This window comes from Propithecus coquereli, unplaced genomic scaffold, assembly GCF_000956105.1.
Source record: "Propithecus coquereli isolate 6110/MARCELLA unplaced genomic scaffold, Pcoq_1.0 Scaffold6, whole genome shotgun sequence".
Taxonomy (NCBI): domain Eukaryota; kingdom Metazoa; phylum Chordata; class Mammalia; order Primates; family Indriidae; genus Propithecus; species Propithecus coquereli.
Window position 1 is genome coordinate 13,042,399 of NW_012151951.1, and position 15,219 is coordinate 13,057,617.

General features: G+C 53.8%; 1 protein-coding gene across 2 annotated transcripts in view; it reads right to left on the bottom strand.

The window, feature by feature from the left end:
* Positions 1-15,219, bottom strand: part of DRD2 (dopamine receptor D2) — a 62,644-nt gene that overhangs the window by 3,458 nt on the left and 43,967 nt on the right. The window contains exons 2-6 of one of the 2 annotated variants that reach the window (XM_012659160.1): positions 10,588-10,903; positions 4,807-4,916; positions 3,663-3,799; positions 2,431-2,621; positions 1,424-1,510 (exon numbers count right to left, since the gene is read on the bottom strand). In XM_012659160.1, coding sequence (XP_012514614.1) covers positions 1,424-1,510; positions 2,431-2,621; positions 3,663-3,799; positions 4,807-4,916; positions 10,588-10,872 — 810 coding nt within the window. In that variant the 5' untranslated portion in view covers positions 10,873-10,903. The remainder of the gene's footprint in view (positions 1-1,423; positions 1,511-2,430; positions 2,622-3,662; positions 3,800-4,806; positions 4,917-10,587; positions 10,904-15,219) is intronic. The other variant, XM_012659161.1, reaches the window with a different exon arrangement.

A 15,219-nucleotide genomic window follows, 5' to 3' on the forward strand; every position in this document is an offset into this window, starting at 1 on the left:
AATGCCACAGGATATCCCTGCCAGGGTGCAAGGAGGACGATCACTGGGAAGCAGGGACTGTCCCTGGCCCCCTTCCCACAGCGGTCCTTATGCAGCCTCAATATCCCATAACCATTCTGTGGGGGCTGAGTACCAGGCACTTCTCTTTCATAACCTGAGCAACACTTGCTGAGTGCCAGCTGTGCGCCAGATACCACGCTGGCTGCTGGGGATAAACAGCTAAGTGATGGTCACTCCTGCCCCTAAGAACTCCTATTCTACTGCACAAATGGCACCCACCCTGTTCTCCCCGCCAGGCTGAAATCCGGGGCCCAGTGCTCCCACCTTGTGGGCACCTGCACCAGCACACACTCGTGGGCTCCGCATCCTCCTGGCTGGACACACCCAGGTGCCGCTGACCCCTGGGGCCCCATGTCTTCCCTGCTGGCCTGCCCTGGAGGGCCCTGGCATGGGTCCACTCAGGGCCTCCCAGGTTCTGCATTAGGCTCTCCTATTTAAGGCCTTGGAGGTCTTAGTCTGAGCTCCTGAAATGCAGCCTCACTGTGTGCCCAGGTGTGTGACTGGGCCGCTGCCATGGCCCTGATCCTGAGTCCCTATTTTGGCACCTGCCTTATAAACAGCTCCTCGGCATCCTGCCCTTGCAGCGCAGGTGAATGGGGGAGGACCCTGCTTCCCAAGGACCCTTGGCTTGGGCTTTTTGTGTGGCCTTCTCTGGGTTCCCTGGCCTCATTTTCTGTCCACCTGGGGGATAAAACAACAGCTGCTTGGACCCTGGCGCTACTGTCACTGGGCAGAGCTGGGGGCCTGCCATGCCTGTGCCCCTCTGGGCTCTACTTGCAGACTGTGCCTCACCACCAGCCCCTGCGGCTGCTCCGCCCTCCCCCAGCTCCCGCCGCCAGCCCCAGACCTGCCTGTCCACGAAGCAGCACGTGCCAGCGGAAAGAACACGGGCGTGGGTTTCTGACCCACACAGGTCTGGGCTTAAATACATGCTGTGTCACTAACTGTCAAGACTTGGGTGAGTCACCTATCCTCTCTGAGCCTCTGTTTCCTCTTCTGTAAACTGAAAACCAATTTGATCAATAAGACTTACCTCCCAGGGTCGCGGTGAGGATTTGATGAGATACAAGGCATGTGGCAGGTATTTGAGAAATGGGAATAGCCATGATCATTTTTATTACACTGCTATGGCCAAGTCCTTTCTCCCCACCATTTCCTTGTGCTCGGAGTATGTGCCTTGTAGAGTCGAGGGCTCTTGCCTGCTGGGAGGTCTGCATGGTGGGTCTGCCCTCAGCCGAGGCAAGTGGGGGGTGCTGGGAGGCGCTTCTCCCTTTGACCCACTGCTGAGGGCTCAGAGCCTTGGCCAGTGGGCGTCCGTAGGGGCAGGAAGACCTGGCTCTGGGTCCCTGACCTGCGCACTTACCACTCTCCGCCTGTTCACTGGGAAACTGCCATTAGACTTCATGATAACGGTGCAGAGTTTCATATCCTCAGGGTGCGTGCAGTTGCCCTGTGGAGGGAGCCAGCACATGGGTCACACGGGGTGGTGGGAGGGGAGAAACCCAAGGTGCAGTAGTCCACGGAGAACTCAGATGGGGCAGAGGGGTTCAGAGATCAGGAGGGCGGGGCCAGCGGCAGGTGAAGGTCAGGATCGAGATGAGAAGAGGCGGGCAGGACAAGGGGGCACCTGCTGAGGGCCTGGCACCATGCTAGGCACCGCACGTCCCTTCTGACATGGAATCCTCAGGACCACCCTGTGAGGTTGGTATTATGAGTCCTATTTCACAGATGACGAAACTGAGGCTCAGAGGAGTTAAGCAACTTGCCCAAGGTCACTCAGCAAAAAAATGGCAATGCCAGGATCTGAACCTGATGTGTCTAACCTAAAAGCTCTTGTTCCTTCCATGCCCACGTACTGTCTTTTTTGGGGAGGGCGGAGAGGAGGGGAGAATTCACAAGGCATAAGAGGGGGGAGATAAAAGGGAGCAGAGGAGAGAAGAAGGGAAGAGGAGGTGAGGAAGACGGAGGTGTGCGTGGCGGGCAGGACACAGAATGTAGAAGGTAAGGGCAATCGGATGGAGGTGTCAGAGGAAGGGACAGAGGGATGGAGGGACAAGGATGGGGAAAGGAGAGGCTAAGGACAGAGCAGAATGGAGCCAAGGGGGCACCAGGAGCTGCATTTGGTCACAGAGATCTTCAAGCAAAGACTTCTCCTCCCAGCTGGTGCGCACCACAGACCCCACCTCCCACCCCTGCAGATCCCAGCCGCTCTCCTGCCGTCCAGGCCTTCAAAGCCTGCCCTTGCCCAGCTCCTTAGAGCTCCTCCAGCCTGGACCTCAACCTGGTGTGGTGTCCCAGGCCCCCGCCTGAGCAGGGACAAGCCCCTTTGGTAATAGGTTGGGACACTCGGAGGAGAGGGGTGTCTCGGACCTTGAGTGGGGCCCTCAGATTGGCCCTGAAAGCTCGGCTGCTGCGCTTGGTGTTGACTCGCTTGCGGCGCCTGCGGAGGACGATGTAGATCTTGATGTAGACCAGCAGGGTGACGATGAAGGGCACATAGAAGGAGACGATGGAGGAGTAGACCACGAAGGCCGGGTTGGCGATGATGCACTCGTTCTGGTCTGGGGGAAGGAGAGCCCCAGGCGGATGTAAATAAATGTGCAGCGTAAATCAGAGTATTGCAAGTATTGCAAACACAACTGCGAGCAACAAGCTTACTGACTGCTTCCACGTTTTCCATTACCATTCCTGTCATTATTTGGTCATTCGTTTTGTCATCTGTGGGCGCACAAGTGGAGCCAGAGTATTCAGACAAAACGATGCAAGAAAATTATTTTAGAAGAGTAAACCATTATTTCAGTCTTTCCTTCATATTGGGGGAGGGCTGCCACCTTTTAATTTTAGGAACAAGATAACCTGGTCCTGTTCTCTGAACTCAGCTGTGTTTCGATATGTTTCATACGTTTCGCTGTTCCCTTCCAGGTCTACCAGATGTCTCAGTCTCAGGGCCTTCCCAGATTAATCCAAGTATATGTAGCTCTGTTCCCGCTGCTCAGAATTCCTGTGACACTTAGCTATTGTACCACAATTTCAGGTCTTTATTGTACCCTGTGTTGTTCTGGTCACAGAGGTGCACCTGCAGCAGCTCCTGTCTCCCTGACAAGAGGAAGCTCCAGGCACTTTTCGTCTCCTCTGCCCGAGACACTCCCGACTCTGCCTCCCACAGAAATGGGCACATGGTCGGCTCATCCGCTACCTGTTTCCAGCTGCCCTGGGCTCAGCCGGCCCTGAGGGCTATAGCCTCATAACAAAAATAGCATTGTCAGGGGTGGATGGAAGCCCCCAAAGACCCCCCCACGTTTGTGTACGCACACACATACACACACGCAGCCTGTGAGGCTATCTGACCTGCTTCCATTTAACAAACAAAGCTGGAAATTGCCAGACACCCTCCTGGGCCATTATTCCCACTTCCCATCCAGCTCCATTGTGTCTGGGCTGCTGTTTCCTCTCTGGCCTGACCTGGACCTGGCCCAAGGCACCCAGCCTGGTCTCAGTCCAGAGTGGCAAATAGGTCCCCGTTGGGCCTTCGCCCTATCTGTGCCAGGGACTCAGCTCCCACTGGGTCAGCTGAGCCCCAGGTGGACGAAGACAGGTCTCACCTGTGTTGTTGAGTCCAAACAGGAGCGGGCAGGAGATGGTGAAGGACAGGACCCAGACGATGGCGATCATGACAGTGACTCGGCGCTTAGAGCTGTAGCGCGTATTGTACAGCATGGGCATGGCCACAGCTGTGTACCTGCAAGGGTGGGGGACCCTGAATCTGGGGTGCAGGCCCAGGGACCCCTCACTCCACAACACGCACACACCAGAGACACCCCCGTTCCTTGGGGCTGGACAGGTGACCCACTCCAGGAAGCCTGATATGCTGACTCGATCCTCCCTCCTGTCCCCAAATTCAGACAGCGAGGACAGTGGCAAGGCCCAGTCGAGCACTTCCCAGCTGGCCGACTTTTACTCTAAGCACCTCACTTGGATTTTAGGATTTTTGAGGGGCCGTGACCTGGGTCTTTTTGCAAAAATATGGTTTTGAAACCACACCCTGTGCGCCTGTGCTGAGCCCACAGAAGGTGGGAATGTTTGTCAATGAACTGGTAGCCAGGCCCCTCAGAGCAAGGCTTAAGCCCCATCTAGCAAGAAATAATAACAATGGCAACTGCTTGCGATCCTCCCTCACATTCCTCTACCCAGAACTTCTCATTCGTTAACTTATTTCATCTTCCAAGAATACTGAGAAGCGACTGGGGCCAAGGCCCCTAGGAGCCCAGGGGCATATCTGTGAGAATTAGCAAAAGGCTCCAAGGATGCAGCTCAGCAAAGTGGCCGTGGCCTGGGCCCCTCAGCATTTCATGCAGTTGTGCACTGCAGTCAGGGGGCAGGTGTCTTCGTTGCTGGTTTCTAGAAAATGAAACTGGGAGTTCTGAGAACTTCCACATCTGCCCAAGGTCACCTACGTAGGAAGTGATAGAACTAGGGCTTCCGTCAGAATCACACACTTTCCCTGTTACACCATCACTGTCTGGGTACTCTTGGCAGCATCACCGTTCATAGAGGGCCTCTCTTTAGGAAGTCTGTACTCTGGTAGCCATACACGCATGCACGCACATGCACACACAAACGCATGGACCCACATGCACTGAGCCAGCCACATAGCCCCGTCATAGACAGAGCCTGACCCTGAGGAGAGGTGGGGCGGCTGGAATGGTGAATGGCCAGGGTTACGTCTCCCACTCTGGCTGGGCTCACCTGTCAATGCTGATGGCACACAGGTTCAGGATGCTGGCTGTGCACATCATGACGTCCAGGGTGACAAAGATGTCACAGTGAATCCTGCTGAATTTCCACTCGCCCACCACCTGGGGACGAAGCAACATAATAGATGGATAGCAGGAGGGGGAGATTCACTTAGGTCCTGTGCCCGGTCCTCCTGGGGCAGATAGGGACACGGCTCAGAGGGCAGCTGCGGGAGTCTTGTGGGTCTCTGGCTGGGGTCTGGGCAGAAAGGGGCAGCAAGGGGGAGTGGTGCCCGTGGGTGTCTGAGGCCCTTGCTCTGACGTCTCTTCTCTGAGACACATAAGGCCACATTGTGCCAAGAGCTGTGCTAGAAGAAAGACAGCCAACTTGCACTGAGCGCCCCAACTTCGAACCTCAATCTGTAAGACCTGTGATCACCTTGCGATGCCCCGTGTATTTCCTTAGATCCTGCATTTGTCCCTCTGGCATCCATTCATCGCAGGGACAGCTATATGGACTACATTTTCTTATGTTCTGTGCTCCTGATGCTTTGGCATTTGGGGGCCTAATAAACCCTGGGGAGAAACTGCCCCTCCCAGGGCTAGCTAATTCTAAAGACAGGAAGTGACCGACCTGAGAGCGCAGCTCTCAAACGCAAGCCAGACGCCCCCTTTATCTCTCAGGCACCGAGCCAATATTTCCCCTGCCCCGAATCACGCCAGGACCAGAAAACGAGGGACCACACTTGTAGCCCAAAGCCCTCCAGAATCATTCAGAGTAGCCAATCCTAAACTGCTTGCTCTGCCCAGCCTTGCGTTTCCCATGGGAACCCCAATAAGGCTGTGGCCTGGGTGCTCCCCTCCTGACGCCTGCTTGGCGTTCCCTCCTGCGGCCCTGCCCAGCGTGCTCAGCCTCTCGTTTCTAGGGGATCTGTGAGTAGCATTAAACTTTTTTTCCAATGGTATTGACCACCCTGTGTTATCACTTAGCCACACCTCAATAAATTAAATCCCAGGTACAATTTTAGAACACCCATTTTGCCGATGAGAAAACTGAGTCTCAGAAAATTGTCGTCACTGGCCCGAGGCCTATTGGCTCGGCGTCTGGTCCTGCTCTGGCCCACGTTCTCAGGGAGCCAGGCAAGCCCCGCCGTGGCTGGCCCTGTACGCGGCAGAGTCAAGGCCCAAAAATGCTCTGTTAAGAAGAATGGTGGAGACACTGGTGCTCTATGACACAGGGAGGAAATTTCTGCTGCTTATTATGGCAAGAGAACGAAAGAAGGGGGATCCGGCCGGAGCTGTAGGAACACCAGAGTGGGCTGGAGAGGGGCTGTCATGAGCTGTCCGTGGTGTGACGGGAAATGAGGAGTCTAGCTCCCGGCAAGAACGCTTTACACACATGCACACACACGCACACACACACACACACATTCTGTTTCTCAAGCCCCTTACACATGCACACTCGTCTGCACACCCCCATCCCTCCCGTTCATACCCACACGTGCACACACGCATGCAGCAGGCTGGCCCCGCAACTCTGGAAATGTGGAGCAGCCCCAGTCCCTGAGGACGGAGTCAGGACAGGCAGATACATCTTTGGCTTCTACCAATAGCGGAAGGGAGGAGCGGGAAAGCCCCCTCCCACGGCTGGAACAGGCCGACTGCGCGTCACAGCGCAGCGCGGCAGTAGGGCTAATTATAACCTTGCTCATTCTCATCACTGCCCTCTCTTCTGCTCCCAGGCATAAACCCAAATGTCGGCATTTAAGCTCAATGATGGGCAATGCAGCTGCTGTCGTCTCGTATGGGGGAAACAGCAGCTTTCCCCAGAAGACAGGAAGCCTCTCGTGTGGCACTGTCTTCCTGGGGTCCACATGGGGGCCCTGGGCGGCTGCATGGACCAGGGGGGCAGGAGCTGACAGCTGGATGTCCAGTTGGGGGTGGGGTTGGAAGGGCACAGAAGGGGCTTCCCTGGAGTGGACAGAGTCTACCTTTAGGGCACCACTGGGCAGCACCCAGGCCCATCTGGCTCACACCCCACCCTGTAGCCCCTCCTAAGACAGGTTCTTGGGAGCTGCTTTCACGCCCTTGGGGATCTAGGTCTGAGATATCAGGGCCCTCCTCCCCATCCTCCTTCCCTCTTCCCTGCCGTCCTTCTTTCCTGCAAACACTGAGCAACTTACTACGCCACGCTCTATCCTAGACTTCTGGATACAGTTGTGAGCAGTTCACAGTCCCTGCATTCAGGGGAATCTTAGACACCCCAACGGCCTGTGTGTAGCCCAGCAGAAGGTAGGGTTTGCTCTGTGGTCCCGGGGGCAGCTGCTCTGGAGAGTGGACTCAAGAGAATGTGTTGGTAGCCACTATTTATAAAATACCTACTGTGGACACTGAACTTTATCTCATCTATTGTACTTAAAACTCTTACAAGAAGTATTACTTATCCCCATTCACAGATGAGGGAACTGAAGCCCAGAGAGGCCACGTAGCATGGCCAAGGTCACCCAGCAAGTGTGCAGCAGGTCTGGAATTCGAACCAGGTTATCTGGGCATCATATCCCATGCTCTTTCCTAAGCTGTCTTAGAAGCGACCTTCTAGCTTGTCGTAATTTTGTGGAAAGTACTTGGTATACATAAGACATGAAAAGGAGAGACTATCATTTCAAGGGACAAACTTGGGGTCAGAGAAGAAAACAGATGTCCCCAAGATCGTTTGGTGATTTAGCAGCAGAGGATGGACTGGCCCTGGTTTTCCAGTCATTCCCTGGGCTCTTTTCCCCGCACCTGTGGGCATGATTCATTCATCGATATTCTTGCTCATGTGAAGCCAGTGAGCCTGTGGTGGCTCAGCTAAATCCCGATAACCACTTTCATAATACTAAACACTCACCACGTGTCAGGCACTGTTCCAGGCACTTCGTGCTCATTTCTATGGAATGACAACAGTAAACCTCAGAGACAAATGACATGACTGCCTCTCCTGGACACCTCCAGCCAGCTACCCGCTCTTCCTGCTGGGTGGCTTTGCCTAGAATGCACGTGTATCCTCCCTCCCCTGGAGAACTCCTCCTAAAGCTCACTTCGCCCTGCAAGCCATCCTGACACCCCCAGACTGGGCCCATGCCCCATACATCCTATGGGGACTGCTCCAGTGTCTTCTCTCCATGGACGGCAGGCCGGTGCCCCAGCCTGCAACCCCAGGAGGGGGGCAGGACAGAGAATGCTCAGTACATGTTGACTGAGTGAATGGATAACTAACTCTGAGACCCTTGTTCATCTTCTCAATCTCGTCTTATCTAGAAAATAAATGCACACAGGAAGCCTCACCCCACAGGGTTGCCAGGCCTCCATAGAATGCAGACCAGTGGCCCCTGGCTGTCACCTCTCAGGAACTCCACCCATGGCTATCTGGGTGGAAAGGGCTAGAGTCGGGCATTGAACCCAGTCCTCTCACTGCAAAACCAGCGTGCTTCCCATGTACCGAGCAGGATAAATAACGCACACCTAGTCCCGAGCTAGGCAGGTGACGGCATGGCAGACTATCGGGGGCATTTTCGCATTGCTGGAAATGGAACAGGATGGAAAATTCTGGATGACAAAGAGCACTGCTTGGAGAGAGAACAGTGTGTGGTTGTGAGGATATGTTGACAGGACTTGAGGGTAGGGTGAGACTCCAATGGGGACATTCTCTAGAGGCAGTGAACAGCTGAGATATGTCCTCTAAGCGGGGTTCGTTCCCAGCTCCAGTTTGGATGAGATCCTACGGGACAGCTGAGCACTGCCCTGTGCGCATGTCTGCTGCACCCTGCCCCCCAAAACACTCAGCCTCACCTTTAAAACAATGGTGAACAAGTATGTTTAAAATAGCTATTTGAAGGACTTGCAGATTCCTGGGAACCCAATATAGCCATGTACAGATTTGTCCTACCCTGGGGTCTGGGTAGAGGTGGGGGTCTGGAAGCCAAGAGAACCCATGCCCAGAGCCCGGGGCAGGACATCCCTCCCTCTGAGAAGAGAGTGCCTCTTCACCTGGGCATGGGGAGGGGTGGAGAGGAAGGGGAGAGTCCTCTCTACCGGGAGGGGTGCTGGATATCTCTCGTCATCTTCATCTGCATCATCACTGCCATGGCTGACATTACATAGAGCTCACTGTGGGCCCGGTTCCGTGCTAAGCACTTTTCTTGTATTAACTCATTTGATTCTCAAGCGATGCTATGAGGTAGGTACTGTTATCATCCAGACAGGTTGTCTGCTCTACCGTTTTCTCCCGATGGCCTGAGGTCCAGGACACTCCTTTGCAAGGGAGCAGGAAGGGATGGAGCCTAAGAATTAAGAAAGGGCTCCCGGGATGAGGCCCTCAATAGGACATGAGATGGATAAAGTCTGGGGGCCCCGTAAACATGTCAGCCATGGAGGAAGTGGACCCCTGGCCTGTGTCACCTGTGTTTTTGTGTTGTTTTATATTTATTGTGTTTCTTTTTGATTCTTCCTTAATAACCAGTCGGGTCATTTTGAAAGTTGCAGCCTGTTTTGACCGTGGTAAATAAATCCAAGGGGTGATGGGCCAGCACTCCCTGTGGACCAGTGCGGTGGTGACAGCAGGAGGCTGGGGCCTGGGGACAGGGAGGTGTGCCACTCTCAACCAGCCGCCCTCCTCACCAAAGGGTCTGTATTTTCTTTCAGCAATGGAAGCCCTTTCCCCCAGGCAGGGGCTGGCGTGTCTTGCCCAGGGCAGGAAGGTAATGGCTCCGTGAGCTGAGTGCTGGTCCTTTACTGAATGCCTGATCAGCTGCCTGTGCCCCCAGCCTCCCAGGCTGGCTTGAGCCCCGAACAGGCCACCCCAAAATCCCGGGCAGAGAAAGGGGCGGGATCTAGCTTGTGCCCACCGACATTCTCTAGACCTTCCCACAGCTGCCTGCCAGCCCCGCAGGGTGTTCCCGCTCAGGGTTTCTCCATCACAGTTTCTCCCTTTGCTGTGTCCTGGGGGAAAAAAGGCAACTCCAAAGCCTCTGTTTCCTATTTGGGAAGTGAGAAGAGTGGTACCAACTCCCAGGATTACTGGGAGCATTTGCCGGCTCTGTGTGTGCAGCACGTGTCTGCACCGTAGCAGGGGCCGCCTCCTCCCCATTCGAGGTGCAGAGCCGGGCTCTGTCCTGGGCTGAGCAATGGGTAACTACATGGCCACAGCACAGTTCACGGCAGCCTCTACCCTGAGGTCCTGGACACGACACAGCACCAGCACAAACTGGGGAGAGGAGGGGGTTGGAGGAGCATAGAGTAGCAGCCCCATTTCTGAAGTGGGAGAGAGGAATGAAGGTTTCGGGCCTGGGAGCACAAACATGCCCCTCCTTGGGGAGGCTGACCAGTACTCCCATTTCTAACATGACCTAATGAACAACTCTGGGACCAGACAGGGTTCCAGTTTGGACCCATCAGCTGTGTGATGCTGGAGAAGTCACCTAACTTCTCTGACCACCTGGTTTATCATCTGCAAAACGGTGATAATAACACCAGCCTCTGAGCTGCTGTGAGAATTCTACAAGAAAATGCTGCATAAAAAGGCCTTAGCTCAAGGCCTCGCACTTGTTAAGCACTTTATAAATGGTAGTTGTGATTATTAAGGAGACAATCTGCCCATCTTTTAAGGAAAAAAAGTGAGCCCAGAGCGAGGAAGAGCCCACCTGGGGAAGCACCAGGCAGCCTGTTGGTGGAGACCAGTGGGGAGCCGGAGTCCGGGCTCCAGGGCAGGACCCTCCTGGAGAAGGCGCCAGAGCAAGGCGGGGCCCCGACCTACCTCCAGGTAGACAACCCAGGGCATGACCAGCGTGGCCACGAGGAGGTCGGCCACCGCGAGGCTGACGATCAGGTAGTTGGTGGTGGTCTGCAGCGCCTTCTCGCGGGACACAGCCATGCACACCAGCACGTTGCCGAAGACGATGACGACGATGAGCAGTGTGAGCAGCGTGGCGTAGTAGTTGTAGTGGGGCCTGTCCGCCTTCCCTTCCGACCCATTGAAGGGCCGGCTCCAGTTCTGCCTCTCCAGGTCATCATCGTACCAGGACAGATTCAGTGGATCCATCGGGGCGGCGGAGCCACAGGGTGGCCAGGCTCTGGCCAGGAAAAACGGACACAGGGTGTGAGCGGAGGGTCTCCCACCGAGGGCTCTGGGGCGAAAACCAACCCCTGGCACTATTTTAAGTTTTGCAGCCAACAGTTTTCTTAAAATTTTGGGCCTCCTGCCACTCTTTTGCTGGCAAGTTCTTACAGATGGTAGAAAAAAATGAGCAAGTATAATTTTTTTAAACTATAAAATGAGCTTGAACAGCGCTGATCAGTCATTCATTCGTTTTCAACGAACACTTAAGTACATGCCAGGCACCATGTACTCGAGATAAGTTAGCTCGGGCTTTCCACCTTCCAGTGGTAGGAACAGAAATAGGCATTCATCCATTCTTGCTTCTATAAATATTTATTAAGCCCAGTTCTACATAGTGCCAGAAACACAGGCAGAAACAAAATATACATGGTTCTGCAGCTCACATTCTAGAAGAAACAACAGGCAATTTAATTAATCAAGCCATTAAATCTACGGGTGGTAGGGCCTAGGAAATGGGATGGGGAGAGAAGCACAACCTAGTTTAGATATTCAGGAGGGCCTTCCAGAGGAGGCAGAGAATTGCACAGGAATCAGCCGGGTAGAGACTGGGGAGTTAAGGGGAAGGGTCTGCACACGGGAAGCAGCACACGCAGAGCACAGAGCTAGAGGGCAGGGGCCCCGGTGGAGGGCTTGAAAGAGACCCGGGATAGCTGACACAGAAGGGCTTGGCAACAGTTGAACCTGGGAAGGATGCAATACGCAAGATCATAGAGGGCCTTAAAAGTCGTGCTGGGAGTTTACACTTGATCCTAAGGGCAGCAGGAACCACACGATCAGATACACTCTCCCCACACTCCTTTCTTTTTTATACTTCAGAGACCTTGGAATAGATGATTCTGACTGCGGTGTACAGATTGAATGGGAGGGGCCCAGAGTGGAAGCAGGACACAGGCTGGGAGACCGTGGCAGGAATCCGAGTAAGAGATGACGTGGTTTGGCAAGACACATGCAATAAGAGGAATGGGCGTCTCACCCTGGGGGGCAGACTTCCTGAAAGAGGTGTCATCAGTAGGAGGAGTTAGCCAGGTGCCTGAGTCCGGGGAGGTGTTCCAGCCAGACAGAACACAACGGGGTCCCAAACAGCAAAATGACTCTGTTTGGCAAAAAATGTAGGGCATGGCAGGGAGGTTGAGGAGAACGAAACTGGAGGGACATGCACAGGTCCTAGTGGGTCTTGTCAGCTTGGGAGCCCCTGAAAGGTTGGGTGCAGAGGAATGAGCCCACTGGACTGGTGTTCCAGAAAGGTCACCGGCTGCCGTGGTACAGAAGAGCGCTCAGAGGGGAGTGAGGTTATGGCTGTGATTTAGGTAAGACACGACTGTCGCCTGAATGAACAGACAGTGGGGATGGGGATGGAGAGGCGTGTCCAGAACCAGGAGCCAGCTTGGAAGTCAACGCCATGGTACTTGTTCATTGGGTCGATGTGGGGTGGGAGGGGGATGGGCGAGCAGAGAGAGAAGGAGTGAAGGACAACTCTGGGACTTCTGCCTGGGGCTCTGGGAGGCTGGTGGCAGCATACTCAGGGAGAAGAGGGAGCTGAGGGGCTCGGCAGCACACTCAGGAGGCATTGGACATAGATGAGCTTGACAGCCTGTGTTTTGGTTGTGATTGAAACATAATGCATGTGTAATATAGTTGGCTTTTCTGCTAACAAAAGTGTTCCTATTTCACACAATAGAATTAAATTTATCAGCATTCCAAGGCATTCCGTACAAAGCACCGTGATTTCCAGGTGCTTTGCTACCCAAAATTGAAAACCATCAGTTTATGTCACTCAGGCGGTGCCATGTCCTAATCAGTGAGCAGGGCATACCTACTGCAACGGGTCAGAGGGGACGGTGGACAAGGGTCTGTCTACCTCTACTCCTCATCCCTAGTCCCCTGCCGAGAGCTGGCGGACTGGATGTGTCAGACCCAGCACCACCACTCTGGAGTCTTGGGGGAAAGCAAAGTGCCTAATTTCACGTGGGGTGACACGGAATGCCACCATGCAGCAAGTCTTCCAGTTCCGAGGTAATGAAGCACGTGTCATATTGATGCCATATTCTGCAAAGCCAACTAGTCCCTTTTCCCATTTGGAGCACACAGCAGGAGACCTGCACTTACGTATTGATCAAGCACCCCGGGCTGCTTCTGACATTAATTGACTCAATCAGCATCTATTGAACCTGCTGGGCAAAAAGCACGGTCGGGGCCTGGAGACTTGCAAGGCACACTCGCTGCCCCCATCCTGCTATCTGCCCTGCCCCCCACCTCCTTAGTCCCTCTCCTGGTCGGGCCTAAATGAGGGAAACAGAGTCAGGCCTTTAATCCCCTCTCATAGATGTCATAGCTTGTGGCTGGCCCAGGGAAATGGTGTGACCTTGAAAGAGGCCTCTGTCTTCCTCAGTGGGCAATCACCATGGATGGTCGGTTGCCAGCACTCCCGGGAGTTGGGGATGAGGGCTACAGTCCTGCAGGGGATCTCGGGGGGCACACCACAGCGTCCACTACAGCTGACGTTTGGAAATCAGAGAGCACACGCACACGTGTGCATGCCTGGGGTGTTCACAGAGAGCTTCTCAGAGGAGGGATGATGTAAACCAGGACTTAAAATTATGAGCACAACTCGATGGCAAATGTGAGTACTATGGGTCGGATGGGGTTGGAGGTGGGCACCCATTCCCCTGAGTGCTGGTCACTCACAGGGCAAGGCCGAGTCCCTGCACCCAGGGCTGCAAAAAAGCCTCCTGTATTTAATTTTCTAATTTAGCATTTATTCTTGATTGTTCTTATTGCTTTTTGCTGATACATATGTAGTATATTTACATTACAGAAAAAAATAGGAAAACATGAAAAATGCCTAAATGCCTGTAAACCCTATTAGCATCTTGGTACAAGGCTGTCTTCTAATCCCCAGCACCAGCCCTGGTCCCTTCCATGTCCTCAGCACTGTGCCTTCTTGGGGCTGCCATCTCTCGTAAGCAGGGGCTGCCCAGCTGGCTCTCCCCATATATCAAGCTGAGCAGGAATTAGGACATCAGCACATTCACCCTTCCAGATGAGAGGAGCTGATGTAACAGATGGGCTGAAGACCAGAAAACCTGGGTTCAAGTCCCAACTCTACCACTTACTAGCTTTGGGGCCTTCACCGGATTATTTGGCTTTCCTGAGCCTCAGTTTTACCATCTGCAAAATAGGGATAGTAATAATTGTTGTGAGGATTAAGTAAAATGATGCACGTATGCCTAGCACAAGTAAGCCCTCAAGAATGTTAACTTTAAAAATCAAACCAAGTGGCCAGGCATGGTGGCTCACGCGTGTAATCGCAGCACTTTGGGAGATCAAGGTAGAAGGATCAGTTGAGGCCAGGAGTTCGAAACAAGCCTGGGCAACATAGCAAGACCCTTGTCTCTACAAAAAATCCAAAAATTAGCCAGGCGTGGTGACCCACACCTCTAGTCTCAGCTACTCAGGAGGCTGACCCAGGAGGATCATGTGAGCCCAAGAGTTCTAGGTTGCAGTGGGCTATGATCACACCACCTCACTCTAGCCTAGGCGACAGAGCGAGACCCATCTATTAAAAGAAAAATTCAAGCAAAAGAATTAAATGAAACAAGCAATCAGACAACAAGCCTGAGGCTCAGAGAGATGAAGTGATTGGTGCTGTCCAAATGCAGCCCACTAGGGTCACAGATCCTCCTGAGGTCCTGCTGCTACCACATGCTGCTTCCTATGGCCATCCTTGAAAGTTGGAGTGGTCGGGGGCGCCACTGGATGAAGGGGGAAGGGTTCCAAGATGCAACAACCAAACCCTTGGGAGGAAGTAAAGGAAAGAAAAGGCAAAGCCTGTCCCTGGGCCCTGGCTGTAGGACAAACCTAAGCGACCCTTGGAAAGGGGTAGCAGCTGGCCTGGAAGATCCAGCTCTCCTGGCCCAGCTCCTATACCCTGTGACTGTAATACTAATCATCACATTTCATAGGCTCTAAGACAAAATCGAATGAGATGCACCATCATTTCATGTACCACTGGGAAAGAAAAAAAATGCCATCAAACCCCAATACAGCTCGAAGATGCCGTCCATTGTCGAATGCATTCTGAATTCTGAGACACAAATGGGGGTGGAGGATGTGCACCTGAGAACGGATAAAATACAGGGCCTTCCTGGCGTTTCTCTGCTGGCGTTTTCTCGGGAGGCCTGAGGAAACCTGGCAGTCCCGGGCTCCCTGGCTGCAGCTCCAGCCCGTGCCTTCCTTTTTGCCTCCTGCCTCTGGGCCACACAGGTTGTT